A 22089-nucleotide genomic window follows, 5' to 3' on the forward strand; every position below is an offset into this window, starting at 1 on the left:
TCAAGATGCTCCAGCTAGGACCTATCAAGCTTCCTCTCGAGCTCTCTCCCGAAGAAGCACACCGAGAGTTTTAGCCACTCTCTGTGCAACGACACCAATTACAGCTGCTTGCCCACAGAACCTGTCTCATGCAGCCACAAAAATTTCAATTAAAGGGCATACCTTAGATGCCTTAATTGACTCAGGAAGTACTGATAGTTTCATTAAGGAACAGATTGTTGCGAAATTGAAACTACATGTCTTCCCATCGGACCAGGCAATTGCGATGGCTCAGTCATCACTTAATACCAGAATCTCCGGCTTTTGTGTTGTTGATATGACACTTCATGGTCGTATGTATCCCTCCACCCGACTTTCGGTGCTCAAGGACTTATGTAGTGATCTCCTCTTAGGGCTGGACTTCCAAAAACAGCATAAGAAACTCACCATTGAGTTTGGTGGATCCAAACCTGGACTTACTATTTCTAATATACCGTCTAAATTACCATTTTGTGCATTGTCAGCAGCTTCACTTGATGAACCCTCATTATTTGCCAGTATTCCGCCTCGATGCAAACCAATAATAACGAAATCGCGGCGCTTTAATCAGGAAGACCAATCTTTTATTGCGGCTGAAATCTCTCGACTTCTAGCAGAGGATATCATCGAACCATGTTCGTCGCCCTGGCGGGCTCAAGTCGTCATTGTCAAGAACCCTCTAAAACCTCACAAACAGCGACTATGCATCGATTATTCGCAAACCATCAATCAAAATACCGACTTGGACGCCTACCCATTGCCATGCATTGATGATATGGTTAATAAACTGGCCGAATACAAAGTGTTCTCAACTTACGATTTAAAAAGTGCCTATCATCAGGTAAATGTAAGAAGTCACACCACACCAGGTTATAGTCCAACAGCTTTATTTGAAATCACAAGCTTTCGGAGCGCTGCTCCTTCTTCAGGTGAAGTAGGAGCAGCGCTCCGAAAGCTTGTGATTTCAAATAAAGCTGTTGGACTATAACCTGGTGTTGTGTGACTTCTTACATTTGTCCACCCCAGTCCAACTCCGGCATCTCCACACCATATCATCAGGTACCCTTAAAGGTCTCAGATAAGCAGTACACGGCCTTTGAGGCTAATGGACGGCTGTACCAATTTCGTCGCCTCCCATTCGGGGTTACTAATGGAGTGGCTGTCTTCCAACGGGCAATGGATGGCCCGGTTAAGCAGGAAAACCTAAGGGACACTTTTCCCTATCTTGATAACATTACCATTGCAGGTCACGATCAACAGGAACACGACGCCAACCTCCAAAAATTTCGGGATGCCCTCCATCGCCGTAATTTGACCCTGAATGAATCTAAATCTGTTGAGTCGCAACCGACCATCAACATCCTTGGCTACTGCGTAGGCAATGGTATCATTAAGCCAGACCCAGAAAGACTTCGCCCGCTCCAAGAGCTCCCGTCACCTAAGAATCCGGCTTCTTTACGTCGGGCTCTCAGTCTGTTTGCATACTACGCTAAATGGATTCCTCATTTTTCGGACAAAATCCAACCCTTGCTGCATGCTAGATCATTTCCACTGGGAACAGCGGCTGTTGCAGCCTTTAACCTTCTCAAAAAACAGTTGGAGAAAGCGGCTCTTCACTCCATCGATGAGAATCTCCGCTTCGTGGTTGAATGTGATGCCTCGGAGGTGGCGATCTCGGCTACTCTGAATCAGGAAGGTCGTCCTGTAGCATTTATGTCCAGGACCTTACAAGGTGCCGAGCTACATTATCCTCCGGTTGAGAAAGAAGCCACAGCCATCATAGAGGCAGTACGGAAGTGGAACCATTTTCTAGCTCGCCAGCACTTTACATTGATCACGGACCAACGATCAGTCGCCTTCATGCTCGATAATCGAAAACGAACCAAAATTAAGAATAATAAAATACAACTTTGGAGGATGGAACTGGCCTCTTTTGGTTATACCATTCTCTATCGGCATGGCAAGGAGAATGTGGCCCCGGACACCCTCACACGGGCATTCTGCTCCACTATGTCATCCTCTACTCTCATGGATGTCCACAATGGATTGTGTCATCCTGGCGTTACGCGCATGCTACATTTCGTACGATCACGGAATCTCCCTTTTTCTACTGGAGATGTAAAGAAAATATGCTCAGAATGCCGGCTTTGTGCGGAATTAAAACCTCAGTTCTTCCGCCCCTCAGATGGTATACTCATACATGCAGCCCAACCGATGCAACGACTTAGCATCGATTTTAAGGGCCCAGTGCCCTCTTCAACTCGGAACACATATTTGCTCACCATGATCGACGAATATTCACGTTTTCCGTTTGCCTTCCCCTGCTCCAATATGCTGGCGTCCACAGTAATCTGCTGCCTTGAGCAGGTATTTTCTCTCTGTGGCATGCCGGCTTATATTCACTCAGATCGGGGTCCATCCTTTGTGTCAAGGGAACTCAAGGACTACCTCTCAGAATGGGGAATTGCTACAAGCAAAACAACACCATACCATCCCATCGGAAATGGGCAGGTAGAGAGGTATAACGGTATCATCTGGAATTCCGTACGTCTTGCTTTAAGATCTCGGGGCCTACCAGACCAGCAATGGGAAACAGTGCTTCCGGATGCATTGCACTCTATACGGTCCCTGCTTTCTACAGCCACAAATACTACGCCTCATGAGCGGTTCTTTGGATTCCAGCGTCGCTCATCTCATGGGACATCACTCCCGTCATGGCTAACTACTCCTGGACCTGTATTACTCCGAAGATACGTTCGGACATCTAAAAATGACCCTCTCGTAGACGAGGTCGAACTAACCGATGCCAACCCCACCTATGCAAACATACGATATTCCGACGGCTGAGAATCTACCGTATCATTACGGGATCTGGCTCCCTGCCCACCAGGACCTAGTGGGACATCGGGTGATGGCATTTCACCAGGAAACTCTTGGGACCTATCGGGTACCCCTCTCCAGGATCCTGATCGGACACCAACTAGCTTGGTGCCGGTAGAACCCCGTACTCAAGGTTGCGACCCTCCCAGTACCGCGCATGAAAGTACTGATCTGCCACAGACCAGCTCTGCACCTCCCTCTGAACAGAGGCAGTCCGACTTTGAACCTGTTGGGGCTCGTACTCGAAGCCATGATCTCCCCGACCCTTCACAGGGCAATCCAGGCCACACAGACTCTGACCAATGGCCAACCGCATGTAAGCGGACCAGCGACCCTCTACGACGGGAATCCAAATGGGTGCGACTCTTCCTTGTTCGGCGGCTGCGGACCAAAAGGTAGACCACAGCCTCCTAATCCTGCAGGAGGGAAGAATGTGATAATAATAATAACTTCCGGGAAGTTATGTCATCACTTCCTGTGAACTGTGAACTATGAACTATGAACTGTGTACATACCTCACTTCCTGTCATATGTCACTTCCTGTTGGACTGGTATAAATACTGGTCTGTTCAGTATTGTAAGAGGCCTCTACCAGAGGCATGGTAAAGACCTCTCTTGTATATAGTGTGTTTATAAGTTACTTAAAGCTTACTTTAAAGTTACTTGATGGTAAGACTCCTTTTTCTTACATCACGATTCATTTCAGGCAACTCAATCCCTCTTTTCCGTAACATACAATGCAGCAGTTTGTCTATTCTCAGCAGATAACTGGACAGCTTCTCTCCCTCACTCTGGAATGTGCTTCTGAATCTGACCATCAAATCTGAAATGGTTTCGGTTGTTCCAAAGGCAGTTTCTAGATCCTGCATGTAGTCAAAGGAAGTAGCAGAGGTGTTCTGCGCCTTTAAGAATCTTACAATGTCAGCAGCAGGACCCTTAAGGCTTTCTACTATTCTCTGCCTCTTCACATTGTCACTGCACTGCCATTCCTCTAGCAGAGGCAGGGTCTGCTCAGCCCAGGCGTCGTACTCCTCTTCCCCACTGGGAGTTGGTCTCACGCCTGAGAACATACGGAGCTTACGGTATCCCTGAGCCTCGAAGGGCAGATTGGTGCATTTATCCACCAGAGAACTAATGGCACTGACCAACTGAGTGTTCATATCCAGGGCCGAAGGACCTATCAGACCTTTGACATCAGCAACAGTCTTTCCTTCTTGTCTCAAGAATGACAACAACTTGGTCTGAAACCCTTCTTCTTCCTTAGTAGTAATAGGGACAAACTGAACTGGCCAGGGACCAGCCTCTTCAGAAAGCACAACTGCCTCAGGTAAACCATGACCTCTCAGGTTCTCTGATGTCTGGATCAACACAAACTGCTTCTTGGTAGCTGTATCCAAGCAGCGCTCAACTATCCTAACCTTTCCAAAGGCTTTGACACAATTCAGAGCCCTTAGCAAGACATCATCAGGGTCATCGTTAGCAACACCATTCAGCACAATGGCATGGGTAGTAGCTATCTGCTTCCGTTTGCACCAAGCTTCAACCTCAATAACATCCATCTTTTATGCTCAAACAGCCCAGTAGAAACCACAAACCACTCTCTTAGCAATGAGCATTCAATACTGTTAGTTTACTGACATAAATAGACCACAATCCCGGACAAGCCCCCAAAATGTAACCCCTTCACGGTTCTCTAGATATATGTGAGATGTGGTCTCTGTTGTAGACAGTATTCTATAGTCCAGTAAGGAGATCACTACTACAATGGCTTAACTCTAATTATCGCACTTTATAGCTTTAACGTCAGACAGTATAAGAAGATTACGGGTCAATGACCTAAATTAGACATTTGCATACATTAGAATGAATCTAGACATAATAAACATACATTCCCCATTTATATGGATTCAAAGGAGAATCTGTCCCTGTGTCCAAATTCGAGTGCACTCTTTCGTTGGCGCGCTTAAGTTGGAGCTCATGGTATGTATAATGTCTGCAAGACTTACGACTCCGAACCCCTTCGTTGAATTCTCTTCACGATCTCTGAATCCCACTTTGAGTTCTGGATGCAGAGCTACTAATACGAAGGGTGGCGGCCGAGTTTGGAAGCCCGGGACGGGATGCGGCAGCCATTTGCCTCCTGAGCCCTCTTTTCAGAGCTCCTGCCCTCTTTTCTTCCAGTTGCTCCTTTCTTCCCGCTCGAAAAACCCGACTCCACCCCTTCCTCCTGGGGCTTCTGCCTGGAGACTGCGCAGCCTCACTGTCTGCAACAGTTGATACTGGTGCAGAATTATGGAAAGTCTGCTCTTAGTCACATTGTGTCCTTAAAAGTTCTTGCCGTACCTTCACATGGGCAACTTTAACCCAGGGATTTATAACAACGATAATACAGTGTCTAAGTTAAAGATTGATAACCATACTTAGCGTACATAACATTTCCAGTGGGTATTACATTCTCCTTGTGCTTTTCCTCTTTGTGTTTTTCTTCCTTTGGCTTCTCTTTGACCTTGAAGTCTTTTTCTTTCTTCTTGGAGAAACTAGGCTTTTTGAAGACATGGATACCCTTTGGCCTTTTCATCCTTGATGGGCTCTCTGCTTCATCACCTGAGTCATCTGGTCTGCTTATGGCACAGTTTATACGGTAGACTCTCTTGACCAGTTCTAAGTCTTCACAAGCTTTGTCACCTTGTATCGAATCAAGTCTTTCAGCCACAACAGAAAACATGAGATGATGCACTTTGTCTTTGACTGTCACTTTAAGTCTGCATACACCTAAGCTATCTATTTTCTGTCCATTGTAGACCTTCAGTAGTACTGACTTTTCCTGTATTTTGGGCTTTTCTTTCATATTGTTAATGTCACTCATACTGATTAAGTTTGCTTTTGCCCCAGTGTCCAGTTTCAATGTAACTAATGCTCCATTTATCTGCAGTGGGATCATCCATTTGTCCTCTTTTACTGCATTAACTTTATGTTCAGCATTGTCTATTTCTGAGGGCTGCACATTTTCTGTATCTTTTTTGATATCGTCACATGACACCATTCCTACAAAAAATGTCTCACTTAAATCAGTGTCCTCAATCACATTAACTCATTGCCCTTTCGTCGTTTTTACTTTTGAAAAGCATTGTTTGGCAAAGTGATTCTTTCCATTACACTTTGTGCACATTTTTCCAAATGCTGGGCATTGTCTTAACTGGTGTTTGTAACCATAGCGTTTACAATTAAAAATTTCATCCTCCGATTTCTTTTCATTTCTGTTCTGCTCACGTTTCTTCCCCTTGTAGGACACAGCATCAACAGCAGCATTATCACTCATTACATTCGCATCATTATTGCTTTCACTGAAAGTCTTCGCGTGCTTTCGAGCTAGCTCGCTGGCTTGGCATATTTTCACCGCATTTTCCAAGTTTAGTTCGGTTTCTCTCAACAGACGTTCCCTGACTTTTTTATCATGAATACCAAACACAATCTGGTCACGAATCATGGATGATTTCAGCTCAGAGAAATTACATGTCTGTGCTTTCAGTTTCAGATCAGTTATAAAGCTATCAAAAGTCTCATTTTGCTGCTGTGTCCAAGAACAGAAGATGTATCTTTCATAGGTCTCATTCTTTTTGGGAGAGCAATGTGCATCAAATTTTTTTAGCACATCTTCTAATTTTTCTCTGTTCTCCACTGGATTAAATACAAATGTATTAAATACCTGTGGTGATTATTCTTTATGTTTAGTAAGAAGTGTTGTGATTGGTTGTTTGTTTCCTGCCTTGGGATATATGCTGTAATCTCATTGGTAGTTGATGTCATGTGATTTGTGGTGGCCATCTTAAATTCAGTTCTTTCCAGCCTTTAGTTGGGACTGGGTGTTGAAGATGTGCTACAGGATTTTTAAGTTAATAAAGCCTAGATTAGAAAGGCAAATCTATTCTTTATTTCAATTTATTAACTTTATGTCAGAATGGAGCGATATCTTCAACCAGAACGATTCAATGCTGACCCTAATTCTGCAGGAGTGGATGATAAATGGAAACACTGGTATTGTACATTTAAAAACTTTTTGGGCGTGTTGGATCAAGAGTCTCTAAATAAGCTGAATATGCTGATCAACTACATTGCTCCGGATGTGTATAAGTATATTTTGGACTGTAAAACTTACGAAGTGGCTATTTCTACATTGGAAAAGATTTTTGTTAAACCAAAGAATGAGGTATTTGCATGTCACCTTCTATCTGCCCATAGGCAGCAGGTGGGAGAATCTTTGGATACTTATTTACAAGCACTTCGGTGCCTTAGTGTTAACTGTAATTATAAGGCCGTGACGGCTGAAGAATATAAGGAAGAATCGGTACGGGATGCTTTTATTAGTGGATTACTGTCTAGATCAATTCGTCAGCGGTTGTTAGAAAATAAGACTTTGGATCTTAAGAGTGCTTTTGAGCAAGCTTCTACATTGGATGTGGCTCAGAGAAGTTTGGATTCTTATGCTCTTTTTAATCGGCCTGTGACTGTGGTTTCAGCAGTTCCGGATGAAAAGGAATTATGTGGACTTAATAGGAGTGGTTTACTAGATTCTGAAACAGTTTCTACTTCAGCGGCTGTTGCCTCTAGGATTCAGAAGTGTTATTTTTGTGGGAACGTCCGGCACCCTCGTCTGAAGTGTCCTGCTTGGGAGGCTGTGTGTAGTAAATGCGGCAAGAGAGGTCATTACGCACATGTGTGTAAATCATCAGGTTCAATTACCTCCTCTGTGACTATTCAGCCTTTAGATAGGGCGTTTATTGCATCAATTTCTGCTGCATTTGCTCATGGCCTAAACAAAGCTATAGTTATGGCCCAAGTTAATGGGTTGGAAGTGAAGGCCCTTATAGATACGGGCAGCACCGAGAGTTTTATAAGTCTTCAGTTTGCAAAGGAGAAGCAGTTGAAAATTTCGCCTGTTTCCTATCAGGTGTGTATGGCTCAGACGACTCTCACTTCACAAGTTGCTGGTTGTTGCCTTGTGAAATTGATTCTTCTAGGTAATACGTATACTGATATACGCCTATCTGTTTTGCCTAATCTCTGTGCGGATATTTTGATTGGTCATGATGTGCTTCAGTTACACGAGTCTCTCAGTCTTTCATTTGGAGGGACTAAGCCACCTTTATCTATTTGTGGATTAACCTCTTTATCCATTTCTCCATTATCACTTTTTTCCAATTTGATGCCGGATTGTAAGCCAATTGTTCCAAGTCAAGAAGGTATAGCAGTCAGGATAGAGAATTTATTAATTATGAAGTTCAACGTCTTTTATTGGAAGGAATCATTGAACCTAGTTGTTCGCCTTGGCGGGCACAGGTAGTTGTCACGACTAACGAGAGACACAAGAAACGAATGGTGATAGACTATTCCCAAACTATTAATAGGTATACTCAATTAGATGCGTACCCTTTGCCTAAGATTGATGAGCTTATCAATAAAGTATCTCAGTATAAGGTTTTTAGCACTATTGACCTAAAGAGTGCTTATCATCAGATTCCTATTGTTAAGAAGGATCAACCATATACGGCCTTTGAGGCTGGTGGAAAGCTGTATCAGTTTTGCCGAATACCATTTGGTGTTACTCGTGGTGTTGCTTGTTTTCAACGGGCAATGGATGCTTTTATAAGTGATAACTCTCTCTCTGACACCTTTTCATACTTAGATGACATCACGGTGTGTGGCAAATCAAGGGTGGAGCATGATTCTAATTTAGAAAGATTCCTTCAAGCTGCAGAAAAAGTTGGTTTAACTTTCAATAAAGAGAAGTGTACCTTTTCGACCACTGAGGTAAATCTACTGGGGTACATTATCTCGGGAAACAAGATTAAACCAGACCCAGAACGTCTGCGACCATTGATTGATTTACCTTGTCCTACTAATTCTAAGGCTTTGCAACGAGTTGTTGGACTGTTTTCTTACTATTCTAATTGGATTGCAAATTTTTCACAGAAGATCCGGCCTCTCATTCGGGTTACGACATATCCTTTATCATGGGAGGCCAGGACGTGTTTTGATCATTTTAAAAAGGATATCCTTGGAGCAGTTGTGCATTCTATTGATGAGCAGGTTCCTTTTGTGATTGAGACGGACGCTTCTGACTTTGCAATTGGGGCTACTCCGAACCAAAATGGAAGACCTGTGGCCTTTTTCTCATGTACCTTGAACAATAGTGAAAAAAGGCATTCTTCAATAGAGAAAGAGGCGTATGCAATAGTAGAAGCACTGCGTAAATGGAGACATTATTTATCGGGGTGACATTTTACGTTGGTAACTGATCAGAAGTCTGTGTCCTTTATGTTTGATGTCAAACATTTTGGAAAGATTAAGAATGATAAAATAATGAGGTGGAGGATTGAGTTGGCATGTTACCATTTTGATATAGTTTATCGTCCGGGGAAGGATAATGTTGCTGCTGATGCGCTGTCGAGGGCTTATTGTTCTGTGATTCACGGAGATACGCTTATTAATCTTCACAATGCCTTATGCCATCCTGGGGTTACGAGGATGATACACTTCGTACGCAGTAAGAATTTGCCCTTTTCAGTTGAAGACGTCAAGCGGATGACTTCATCATGTTCTATCTGTGCTCGGTGTAAACCGAATTTCTTTAAGCCTCAACGAGCTCATCTTATAAAGGCTACTTCTCCTTTTGAACGTTTGAGCGTCGATTTTAAGGGGCCTCTTCCTTCAACTACTCAAAACCGATATATATTTACTGTTGTGGATGAGTTTTCAAGGTTCCCTTTTGCTTTTCCTTGCGCAGATGTATCAGCTGCTACAGTTATCAAATGTCTGACTCAACTTTTTGTCATCTTTGGGATGCCTGCGTATATCCATTCGGATCAGGGAAGTTCTTTTATGTCTTCCCAGTTGAAGGAATACCTTCAGAGTCGGGGAATTTCTACTAGCAGAACTACCCTGTATAATCCCCAGGGTAATGGACAGTGAGAATGATACAATGGGGTGATCTGGAAGGCAGTTATGTTGGCTTTGACATCCCGAAACCTTAAGAATACACAGTGGGAAATGGTACTGCCTGATGCCCTGCATTCCATTAGATCATTGCTTTCAACGGCTACTAATGTGACCCCCCATGAAGGGCTCTTTAACTATCCGCGGAGATCTACTACGGGATATTTGGTACCTTCATGGCTTACTATGCAGGGACCTGTGCTGCTTCGACGCCATGTTAGATTGTCAAAATATGATCCTTTAGTGGAGGAGGTGGAGCTGTTGGAGGCAAATTCCCAATATGCTCATATTCGATTCCAAGATGGGAAAGAAAGTACCGTTTCAGTTAAAGACTTGGCTCCTTGTGGTGGCCAGCCCTCTTCTGAGGATATTAGCAATAGTCATGATTCAGATAATGTGGATGCTGTTACAGATACTACGAATATTTCCAATCTGACTGCAGATAATTATACTTCTATTAGTCAGCCCTCGATGGATGTTCATGACCGTCCCAGTTTACCTCCTGATGGGATTTCTAATCCGGAAACCGTTGAAAATCAGGATATGGATAGCCTTCCTGCAGAAGATACTTCTGTGTCTCCTGGTGTGGGAGGGCAAGGAATTTCACCAAGGTTAAGAAGGTCGACACGAACAAGATATCCGGTTGACCGATTGAAAATGGACTTTTAAATTGATAGTAATGTTTTAAAATTGTTGAAATATTATATTATATTGTTTTAGTTGAGAGATACTTAATACTTATGTGCAATGTTACTATTTGTTGTTGCTCACTTAGTATTGTGTCATGTTGAATAGTTTTATTTTGTCTGTGCATAGTTTTAGTTGTAAATAATTAATTATAAATTGTAAAGGTTATTTAGGTTGGAGTATATTTTAAAAGGAGGGGTGAATGTGGTGATTATTCTTTATGTTTAGTAAGAAGTATTGTGATTGGTTGTTTGTTTCCTGCCTTGGGATATATGCTGTAATCTCATTGGTAGTTGATGTCATGTGATTTGTGGTGGCCATCTTAAATTCAGTTCTTTCCAGCCTTTAGTTGGGACTGGGTGTTGAAGATGTGCTACAGGCTTTTAAAGTTAATAAAGCCTAGATTAGAAAGGCAAATCTATTCTTTATTTCAATACCTCTATCGCCTGTGGGCCTGCAACCATAAGCAGCAACGCTATCTTCCTTGCGTCTGGCTTCGTACCGAATCCGATGGCTGCAATGTAGAGTTCGAATTGTTGTTTAAAAGTCTGCCAATTGTAGTCGATTTTTTCTGTGTGATTCAAACGCTCTGGTGGCTTCAAATTCTCCATGTCGCTTTTCACAATTTTCAGCAGATCTTCACCACCCTGGTACCATGTTATGTTCATTAATAACTAGACATTCTTATTATGAACACTGCTAGCTTTTGCTAGTTGCTTTATTGAGCACATGTGGACTAGGTCCTGTATCTGTGGAGGCTTCCATCTTGACTGCTGCCTTGTGCGTAGCCTAGTGCCTCATGGGTAATGTAGTCTTAATATCATACAGCTGGGTAGTGTAGTCTTATACATACAGCTATATACAGCTCGACACAGCTCTACGGCTCCACCTAGTGTCCACTATAGAATGACATGTTATTGATCATTACAAGAGGGATCTTGGGGTTCATGTGCATAGATCTTTGAAGGTGGCAGGACATATTGAGAGAGTGGTTAACAAAGCATATGAGATCACGGGCTTCATAAATAGAGGTATTGAGTACAAAAGCAGGGAAGTTATGCTGAACCTTTACAAAGCTCTGCTTAGGCCACAACTAGAGTTTTGTATCCAGTTCTGGTCATCACACTTTAGGAAGGATGTGAAGGTGCTTGAGAGGGTGCAGAGGAGATTCACCAGAATAGTTCCAGGGATGGGGGATCTTAGCTACATGTTTAGGTTGGAGAAGCTGGGGTTGTTCTCCTTGGAGCAAAGGAGATTGAGGGGAGATTTGATAGAGGTGTACAAGATTATGACGGGTTTGGATAAGGGAGACAGGGAAAGGCTGTTCCAACTAGCTGATGGTACAAGGACTCGGGGACACAGATTTAAGGTTTTGGGCAAGAGTTGCGGGGGGATGTGAGGAAGAGCTTTTTTATGCAGCGAGTGGGAATGACCTAAAGCTCGCTGCCAATGAGGGTGGTGGAAGCGGTGACTTCAAAAGGAAATTGGATCGGCACTTGAGGGAAATAAACTTGCAGGGCTACGGGGATAGAGCAGGGGATGGGATTGACTGGATTGCTCTACAGAGAGCTGGCATGGACTCCATGGGTCAAATGGCCTCCTTCTGTGCCGTTATGATTCTATGACAAGAAGACATTAGAAAACTTGCAGACTAGGCAGTTAAGTGGCAAATGAACTTTAACATTGATAAATGAGAGGTGACGCACTTTGGTAGGAAAACCGGACACATCATCTACACCTTAGAAAATAAGAAACTGAATGGCATAGAAGAGCAAAGGGATCTCGGGATACAGGTGAACAAATCATTAAAAGCAGCATCGCAGGTCAGCAAAGCAATTAAAAATGTTAACAAAGCTGGGAATTAATTCTAGGGGTCTAGAATTCAAAAGTAGTGAAGATATGTTGAACTTGTATAGGACCCTGGTCAGGCCGTACTTCGAGTGCGCTGCACAGTTCAGGTCTCCATGCTATAAAAAGGACATAGAAGCACTGGAGAAAGTGCAAAAAAGATTTACAAGGATGGTCCCAGAACTGAGAGATTAGCGCTATCAGGAAAGATTGAACAGGTTGGGGCTTTTTTCTTTCGAAAAGATGTAGGGGGGCATCTATTACCTGGTTTATGGTAACATACCTGGCCAGCAGCCTTTTTGCCTGCTGCACTGTAAACCAATTTTAACAGCGGTTCCGAATCGCTACCCCACCTTTCAGTTCTGACTGGAGGACTTACAATTAATGATGTTAAAGTAGACAATTGGTTTGGATATGAGCAAAGTCAAAATTTATTAAACTAAAGAACCATAATCAAATATAAACTGTACCACATGAACACAGTAAATGCAGTAAAAGTATATAACAAGGGGGTACAGATGGCAAAAACGAGGGATACAATGGCTACAATGTTATTTAAACAATCTTAGCAATTCCCTTAAATCACCACCCCAAACTCCTTGCTAGGTTGTCTTGTTGAGGAGTCAGAACACTCTGCTCACCTGTGGTCCAGCGAAGTAAAAAGAGGGGCAGATAGCTTCTCAGTAGCTATCTTTATACCTGTGTGCTGCTGCCGTTCTGTCTGGAAAAATTCCCGCCTAAAGTTCCAGTACACAAACAAAAGGACTGTGATTGGTTGCTGAATTGCTTGTTTAAACATAGCCAGCCATAATCGGCCTCGGGTCAAGTGGGCAACTCCTGACCTCCCTGGTTTGATGGACAGGTTTTTCATGCTACTCCCGTTCTGTCTGGCCAGTACACAAAAAAAGGACTGTGATTGATTGCTGAATCATAGCCAGCCATAACAACCTGTCTCTGTGGCCTCGGGTCAAGTGGGCAACTCCTGACTTCCTTGGTTTGATTGACAGGTCTTTCATGCTCCTGCCGTTCTGTCTGGCCAGTAGACAAAAAAAGGACTGTGATTGGTTGCTGAATCATAGCCAGCCATAACAACCTGTCTCTGTGGCCTCGGGTCAAGTGGGCAACTCCTGACCTCCCTGGTTTGATTGACAGGTCTTTCACACAAACACATTACAAACTGTAAGCCTCTGTGTTTGACCGGGCTCAAAAGCACAAGTTTTAATCAAGATGTTCTTTCTCAATGTGTGTGAATACTTCCACGAATTTCCTCGATTCCGTTGTAGTCCAGCTCAGCAGTCTTTCGTGGTTCTGAGCATGCTTTAAAACATTGATCTGACCCAGAGGCAATTCAAAACACATAAACCTTCATCCACGATGTGGACCAATGTTTCTCTTGTTTTCAGGGGAATTTTGCGAAACTCCTACATTCCCCCCTTTTGATACTTCAAACTTGATTGTAGTATCGACTCGAAGGAGTGAGCAAAATTCTCTGACCCCCTCACAAACAACCATCCCCTGTATTTACCTAATAGCTATCTGCCACTGATCCCCGTCCCGTCTATTCCCCTCAAAATTCGAGAAAACCAAAACCGTGGTACGGTAGGCATCTTACAGATACATCAATTTTCAATAAGGGGTCTCATACCCCTATACGTTTGTAAAATTATACAATGTAATCCAAATTTACAAACTTTTTACATTATAACTTAGTACAAAATGTTACAGTCTTAGTTACACAATGTAATCAAAATGATCCCAAGCACGGAGAGGGTCCTACGCCTCTGCTCAACTTGGGGCTGTAACACAAAATACAAAAAACAACTCCATTAAACATTTTAAACAAAATGCTGAAATAGAACCACGACCATCCCGTGCCAATGATGGGTCACGAAACTTGAGTGGGTAATGCTCCTCCCACCCGGGCAGTAAATATTCCTTCCACCACCCCCCCCTTTAATGGTCTTAAACTTTAAAAACAGACAGAATGGATTTTCCCGAACAGTCCGCTCCACCAGCCCCGAGCCATTCCCTTGTCCCTTTGTGGAGGCGGGGTACCCCTCATGTTTAAAATATATATCTTAGCACAGACCGAGACCGGGGAGCATGGGATCTCGACTCCCAGTCTTTCCCCCTCCCGTCTACCCTCGACTGGCTGTAGAAAATGATGGGTGCCTGTGTGGCGGCTCTCCCTGGCTCCACACTCAACCTTGGATCCCAGATCCGGCCCCCCACTCATCCTCCCCAGCCACACTTACACTCTAACTTTGCCAGCGGGCCCCCGGGTGAGTTCCTCCCCCCCCCGAACGCACCCACGTGACTCTTGGGTCTCCCCTTCCCCTATCCAATCTTTCCCGGGCCATCACCACCCACTCCCAGGGAACGCGTCCTTATCTGACCAGGCGCCCACGCTTCCCCACCATGACTCCTCAACAGCAAGGTCTCCCGCAAGTGAACTTCAGTCAGGATAGTGCTGGGTTGGGGGCCGTGCCCCACCCAGCTGGGGCCATCTCCTCCCCGTAGGAGGAGTAGGCAAGTTCCTCCGGACCCTGTCCGGTTTTTCCCGAAGATCGCTGCGGGGTCTCCTGGATTCGTCCCGTGGTGAGGTGATCCCCAACACTCTGTCTCCATATCTTCATTCGATGCCCAGCTCGGTCTGGGCGAACATGGCTGCTTCATTTTCCAATCTCCTGCAAAACTTAAAAGGGACATGCAGCCAGGTCTCTCCCTGACCTGCTGCTTTAGGTGGAGGCGTGGTCGGGTCCCTTGACCTCGGACCAAAACACAAACATTTGGCACACTTGTAAACTTAAACTTACACTTAAACTCAAAACATTTGCAATTTAAAATACATCGTAAAAGCACGCTATGATCAAAATGCAATCAATACAAAGCTATAATACAAATGCCGCCCGTCTCCGGGCGGCCAGGCTAATCTCTGGCCCCGTCGCAGATTGCTGCTGGCTGCAGCGAAGCTGGACTGCCTCCTGTCTCTGGTCCCTCGCAGCTTCTGGCTGCTGAGTGGGGACCTCTGTTCTTTGGCTTCTCCCTGGCTCGGGAGACCGCCTTACTCCACTGTAAAGTGGGTGACCAACTTGTCTCGGGCTTGCGGACCTGCTGAGACCTTCTGAGGGGCGTCTCTGTGGGGGACACTTTGGCTGGCGGACCCTGAGCTTGGGTCACAGCCCTAGCTGGCTGGGAGCCTTCTCCCCCATGTCCAAAACATGTTACCAGCCCCCCTGCAAGAGGAATTGCTATTCCTGCCCCCACCCCCCAGGGCCCCACATCATAGGGGGAACCATTCTAGAGGCTGGCTGGGAAGCTGGTCCCTTTAAACAGGCGAGTGCGCCTGCGTGAATCTCCTCCCCTGAATCTCGCGGCAGAGGCTGTGAAGCCTCTGTGTTCAAACAGGCGGCCGCGCCTGCGCAAGCCTCCTTTTGGCAAAACTCTCCCCTCAGGTGCGCGACCGCGCCTGAGGGGGAAAACTGAGGAAGGTCCGCTGGGGGTACGGGCTGGGGAATCGCGCCTGCGCGAGCAGTTTCAGTGGATGGAGTGGCAGCAGCCTGCAGATTTCTGATCCCAGGCTGCTGTTTCTCTGTTCCTAAGCCACCTAACCATTTCAAATTTGAACTTTTGCCAAAATTTAGGTCCCACTGGAGTAGGGAAGTGTCCCAATTTCTGGGCTGGACAACTTTACCCTGAAAACAAGCCACAGCACCTGTCTTTACAGGCTGTGAACTTGAACTTGACTGGTGCGCAAACTCATGTTCCCTTCCCCGAGTGGCTTTAAATGGGGAATTTTGGACTTGGACCTGCCTTTGGTCTGGGGCCAAAACTATTCCCTGTGTGCCTCCCTTGTCCAGGATTTCTGCTACTGGACCTGCTCTACAGGGGTCCCAGAACTCTCCTTCCCTGTTCCCTGGCTTAAACAGCTTACTCTGCCCAGGGATGACTCCTCCCCGCACACAAGCCACAGTGCTTGCCTGTGAACTTGTGCCTGCTGTGGGCTGAGGATTCCTATTCTCAGGCTCACTCCCGGCTGCCTGTTTGGGGTTGACTTTAAACCCCTTTCTTTCCAGTCCTTGTGGGGAGGCAGAGGTGGGCGAGGGGGCTGCAGCACCACTGAGGGCTGCTCCCTTTCCCTGATTGGCCCTCATGAGAGATTTTAACATCTGCAGGGCAGACTCGATTGTGTCTGTCTCTGCCTTCTGAGTTGGGGCTGCGGGGTTCCTGGCTGTATAATCTCTCCCAGGCTTTTTACAATCCCTGCGCCAGTGGCCCTCCTCCCCGAACTTGTAACAATTGACCTTGTTCTGGGAGCAATGGCTCCCCTCCTGGCACCACTCTTTCTGATATGGGGCCCCAGGTTTATCTAATTCCCTATCCAGCACCATTCTGGGTGCTGCCTGTGGGATGGTTCTACTTGGGCTGCCAGTAAAATCCAGCTGACCTGCCTTCGGGCTGATCAGGCAATCCATTCCCCTTGCTGCTTTAAAGCCATGTTAAAGCTTTCTAGCTCTGCCCTACAGGGGCCATGATCTGTTTCACTAAACCGGGCATTCTCTTCCCGCAGTCTCATCTCATTTTCCCTGGCCTCAGCGATTCCCTGCACAAGGCGCTCTATAAATGCCTGGCATTTTTCAAACTCGGACTCCTGATTCTTGGTCTTTAACCTCCTCCTGCTCTCTCCTCTCACCCTTCCTAACCCAGCCACCTATACCCTGATAGGTCAGCCTACATGCTGCCACTACCTTCCACAGGACTGCCCACAGACTGAAAGCAAGAAAGAGAAGAGCTGATGCTTGCTGCAGATCCAAATCCCTCATCAAATCAAGAACTGCCTCCAGTCCCATCTAGGTCACCATTTTGTAGGGGGACATCTATTACCTGGTTTATGGTAACATACCTGGCCAGCAGCCTTTTTGCCTGCTGCACTGTAAACCAATTTTAACAGCGGTTCTGAATCGCTACCCCACCTTTCAGTTCTGACTGGAGGACTTACAATTAATGATGTTAAAGTGGACAATTGGTTTGGATATGAGCAAAGTCAAAATTTATTAAACTAAAGAACCATAGTCAAATATAAACTGTACCACATGAACACAGTAAATGCAGTGAAAGTATATAACAATGGGGTACAGACGGCAAAAACGAGGGATACAATGGCTACAATGTTATTTAAACAATCTTAGCAATTCCCTTAAATCACCACCCCAAACTGCTTGCTAGGTTGTCTTGTTGAGGAGTCAGAACACTCTGCTCACCTGTGGTCCAGCGAAGTAAAAAGAGGGGCAGATAGCTTCTCAGTAGCTATCTTTATACCTGTGTGCTGCTGCCGTTCTGTCTGGAAAAATTCCCGCCTAAAGTTCCAGTACACAAACAAAAGGACTGTGATTGGTTGCTGAATTGCTTGTTTAAACATAGCCAGCCATAATCGGCCTCGGGTCAAGTGGGCAACTCCTGACCTCCCTGGTTTGATTGACAGGTCTTTCATGCTCCTGCTGTTCTGTCTGGCCAGTACACAAAAATAGGACTGTGATTGGTTGCTGAATCATAGCCAGCCATAACAACCTGTCTCTGTGGCCTCGGGTCAAGTGGGCAACTCCTGACCTCCCTGGTTTGATTGACAGGTCTTTCACACAAACACATTACAAGCTGCTTAGCTGACTGTGATTGGTTGCTGAACGTAGCCAGCCATAACAACCTGTCTCTGTGGCCTCGGGTCAAGTGGGCAACTCCTGACATCCCTGGTTTGATTGACAGGCCTTTCACACAAACACATTACAAGCTGTAAACCTCTGTGTTTGACCGGGCTCAAAAGCACAAGTTTTAATCAAGATGTTCTTTCTCAATGTGTGTGAGTACTTCCACGAATTTCCTCGATTCCGTTGTAGTCCAGCTCAGCAGTCTTTCGTGGTTCTGAGCATGCTTTAAAACATTGATCTGACCCAGAGGCAATTCAAAACACATAAAACTTCATCCACGATGTGGACCAATGATTCTCTTGTTTTCAGGGGAATTTTGCGAAACTCCTACAAAGAGAAGACTTAGAAAATTTACTAGAATGGTTCCAGGGATGAGGGAATACAGTTACGTGGATAGACTGGAGAAGCTGAGGTTGTTCTCCTTGGAGCAGAGAAGGTTAAGAGGAGATTTGATGGAGGTGTTCAAAATCATGAAGGGTTTAGATAGAGTAAATAAAGAGAAACTGTTTCCCATGGCTGAAGGGTCGAGAACCAGAGGGCACAGATTTAAGGTGATTGGCAAAAGAACCAAAGGCGACATGAGGAAAAACATTTTTATGAAATGAGTGGTTAGGATTTGGAATGCGCTGCCTGATAGGGCGGTGGAAACAGATTCAATAGTTGCCTTCAAAAGGGAATTGGATAAATACTTGGAGAAAATTGCAGGAATATGGGGAAAGAGTAGGGGGAGTGGGACGAACTGGATTGATCTTCGAAAGAGCCGGCGCAGACTCGATGTGCCGAATGGCCTCCTTCTGTGCTGCACTATTCTATGATTCTACGATAGAGGTGACCTGATAGAGGTCTTTCAAATTATGAATAGGTTGGACAGGGTAGATGTGGAGAGAATGTTTCCACTTGTGGGAGAATCCAAAAATAGGGGCCATAAATACAAGATAGTTACTAATAAATCCAATAGGAAATAAGGAGAAATTTCTTTGTTCGGGGTGTGGCTAGAATGTGGAACTTACTGCCACAGAAAGTGGGTGAGGTTAATAGCATAGATGCTTTCAAAAGGAAACTAGACAAGTACATGAGAGAAAAGGGATCAAAAGATATGCTGAAAGGCTGAGATGAGGCAGACGGGATAAAAATCACATTAATTACTTGCTGCCTCACCCGATGGGATTTTTGAACAGGCCTTAACTTAAGGGCCGGGTCTAATGAATATATTTAAAATCGGGATCTGATGATGCTTTTCGGACCTTTACACGGTGTTAGAGGTAGTGAGCGCTGCCTTGCTGATTCTCAAACCCCCCGTAATGATAAGCAGCGGTGGGAAATGGCTGTCCAACTGTATTTCCCAGCTGCCGAGATCTCCCAGTGCCCTGGCCAACATTTATATCTCACCCAACGTCACGAACAAATACCGTCGCTACATTCTCTATTATGAACAGACACTTCTCTAAAATGAGGTTATTTTGAAGTTTATTGATCAGTTTTGATTTGTAACCAACATTTCAATGTGAAAACAGTGAGAGCACCAACACCAGCAATTAAAGGGTTAATCATTTTATTCCTGAACTTTTCATTATTCTCAGCGGTTCGTTGCTCGCGTTCGTTAGATCTTTAAGTAGGTTTCTGAGTTTCTGCAAGAAGGCCCAGAGGATCGACCTGATACTCAATCTTGCCGTCCTTCAACATCATCATCACCGCCCCATTCCTGGTCTGATCCAGGACAAGCTGCAAGAATCCTTCGGCAACCTGGGATGGCCTGGAAAATCAGACGGAATTCTTGAACATTCACCCAATCAGTTTAAAATGCACCAGAACCAGATCACAAACCATCTCAGCGGGTCAAAGCAGTTCAGCACCATCGGGGTTTCAGGGGCTGTTAGCGACTCTGCTCTCACATTATTGACATCATAAAAACATAAGAAGTAGGAGCAGGAGTAGGTCATACGGCCCCTCGGGCCTGCTCCGCCATTCAATAGGATCATGGCTGATCCGAACCTAGACTCACGTCCACTTCCCTGCCCATTCCCCGTAACCCTTAATTCCCTTATCAGCAAGGAAACAGTCTATCTCCGTATTAAATTTATTTAATGTCGCAGCTTCCACAGCTCTCTGGGGTAGCAAATTCCACAGATTTACTACCCTCTGAGTGAAGAAGTTTCTCCTCATCTCAGTTTTGAAACGGCAGCCCCTTATTCTAAGATTATGCCCCCTAGTTCTAGTCTCACCCATCAGTGGAAACATCCTCCCCGCATCCACCCGATCAAGCCCCCTCACAATCTTCTATGTTTCGATAAGATCGCCTCTCATTCTTCTGAATTCCAATGAGTAGCGGCCCAACCTACTCAACCTTTCCTCATAAGTCAACCCCCTCATCTCCGGAATCAACCGAGTGAACCTTCTCTGAACTGCCTCGAGAGCAAGTATATCTTTTCTGAAATATGGAAGCCAAAACTGTATGCAGTATTCCAGGTGTGGCCTCACCAGTACCCTGTATAACTGAAGCAAGACTTCCCTGCTTTTATACTCCATCCCCCTTGCAATAAAAGCCAAGATTCCATTGGCCAGATCACCAACAATGATGAGTCAGCCTACAGGGAGGAGGTCCAGCATCTCGTGAAGTGGTGCGCCGATAACAACCTGGCCCTCAACATCAAGAAAACCAAAGAAATCATTGTGGACTTCAGGAAGTCTAAAGGCGGAAGTCACACCCCCATCCACATCCATGGGGCTGTGGTGGAAAGGGTGGACAGCTTTAAGTTCCTCGGAGTCCACATCACGGAAGACCTCTCCTGGTTCCTCAATACCTCCTCTCTGGTGAAGAAGGCCCAGCAGCGCCTATATTTCCTAAGGTGGCTGAAGGGATGTAACCTGTCACCCCTGATCCTCTCTAACTTTTACCGCTGCACAATAGAGAGCATCCTGACGAACTGTATCACAGTATGGTATGGCAGCTGTAGCTACTATGACCGGAAAGCCCTGCAGCGGGTAGTCAAAACTGCCCAACGCATTACTGGCACCCAGCTACCGACCATAGAGCCCATATGCCAGAAACGCTGTTTACGGAGGTCACGGACCATCATCAAAGACCCTACCCACCCCAGCCACAGTCTGTTCACCCTCCTGCCATCTGGGAGACGCTACAGATGCATTCGCACCCGAACGACCAGATTTAGGAACAGCTTCTTTCCCAGGGCTGTCATCCTACTGAACTCCACAAATAAACTCTAAAGCCTGCACATCTGCCAATGCACTTTATTATGTTTATGTTAATGTATTACAAGCCAAATGAATGTTGAATGTTTAAATGTCTTAATCTAAATGTACACTCTCGGGAGCCGCAAGCCTACATTTCGTTGTACTGCACTTGTGCACTAACAATGACAATAAAGTTGATTGATTGATTGATTGATTGATCACCTGCTGTACCTGCATACTAACCTTCTGTGTTTCATGCACCAGGACCCCCAGATCCCTTTGTACTGTAGCACTTTGCAGTTTCTTTCCATTTCGATAATAACTTGCTCTTTGATTTTTTCTGCCAAAGTGCATAACCTCACACTTTCCAAAATGATATTCCATCTGCCAGATTTCTGCCCACTCACTTAGCCTGTCTATGTCCTTTTGCAGGTTTTTTATGTCCTCCTCACTCACTGATTTCCCTCCCATCTTTGTATCGTCGGCAAACTTGGATACGTTGCACTTGGTCCCCTCCTCCAAATCGTTAATATAGATTGTAAAGAGTTGGGGTCCCAGCACTGACCCCTGCAGAACACCACTAGTTACTGATTGCCAACCCGAGAATGAACCATTTATCCCCACTCTCTGTTTTCTGTTAGATAGCCAATCTTCCATCCATGCCAGTATATTACCCCCAATCCTGTGATTTTTTATCTTGTGCAGTAATCTTTTGTGTGGCACCTTGTCAAATGCCTTTTGGAAGTCCAAATACACCACATCCACTGGT

The 22089-nt window shown here is 45.2% G+C and overlaps 1 protein-coding gene across 1 annotated transcript in view; it reads right to left on the reverse strand.

Moving 5' to 3' along the window:
• Window positions 1–19578: 19578 nt before the first annotated feature.
• LOC147114406 (15-hydroxyprostaglandin dehydrogenase [NAD(+)]-like) overlaps window positions 19579–22089 on the reverse strand; it is a 367352-nt gene continuing 364841 nt past the window's right edge. The window contains exon 7 of the mRNA XM_085996081.1: window positions 19579–19881. Within this exon, the coding sequence (XP_085852207.1) occupies window positions 19737–19881 (145 nt within the window). The 3' untranslated portion in view covers window positions 19579–19736. The remainder of the gene's footprint in view (window positions 19882–22089) is intronic.

The sequence above is a fragment of the Somniosus microcephalus genome, chromosome 8 (assembly GCF_052327205.1).
Source record: "Somniosus microcephalus isolate GS21.2 chromosome 8, FLI_Smic_1.0, whole genome shotgun sequence".
Taxonomy (NCBI): Eukaryota; Metazoa; Chordata; class Chondrichthyes; order Squaliformes; family Somniosidae; genus Somniosus; species Somniosus microcephalus.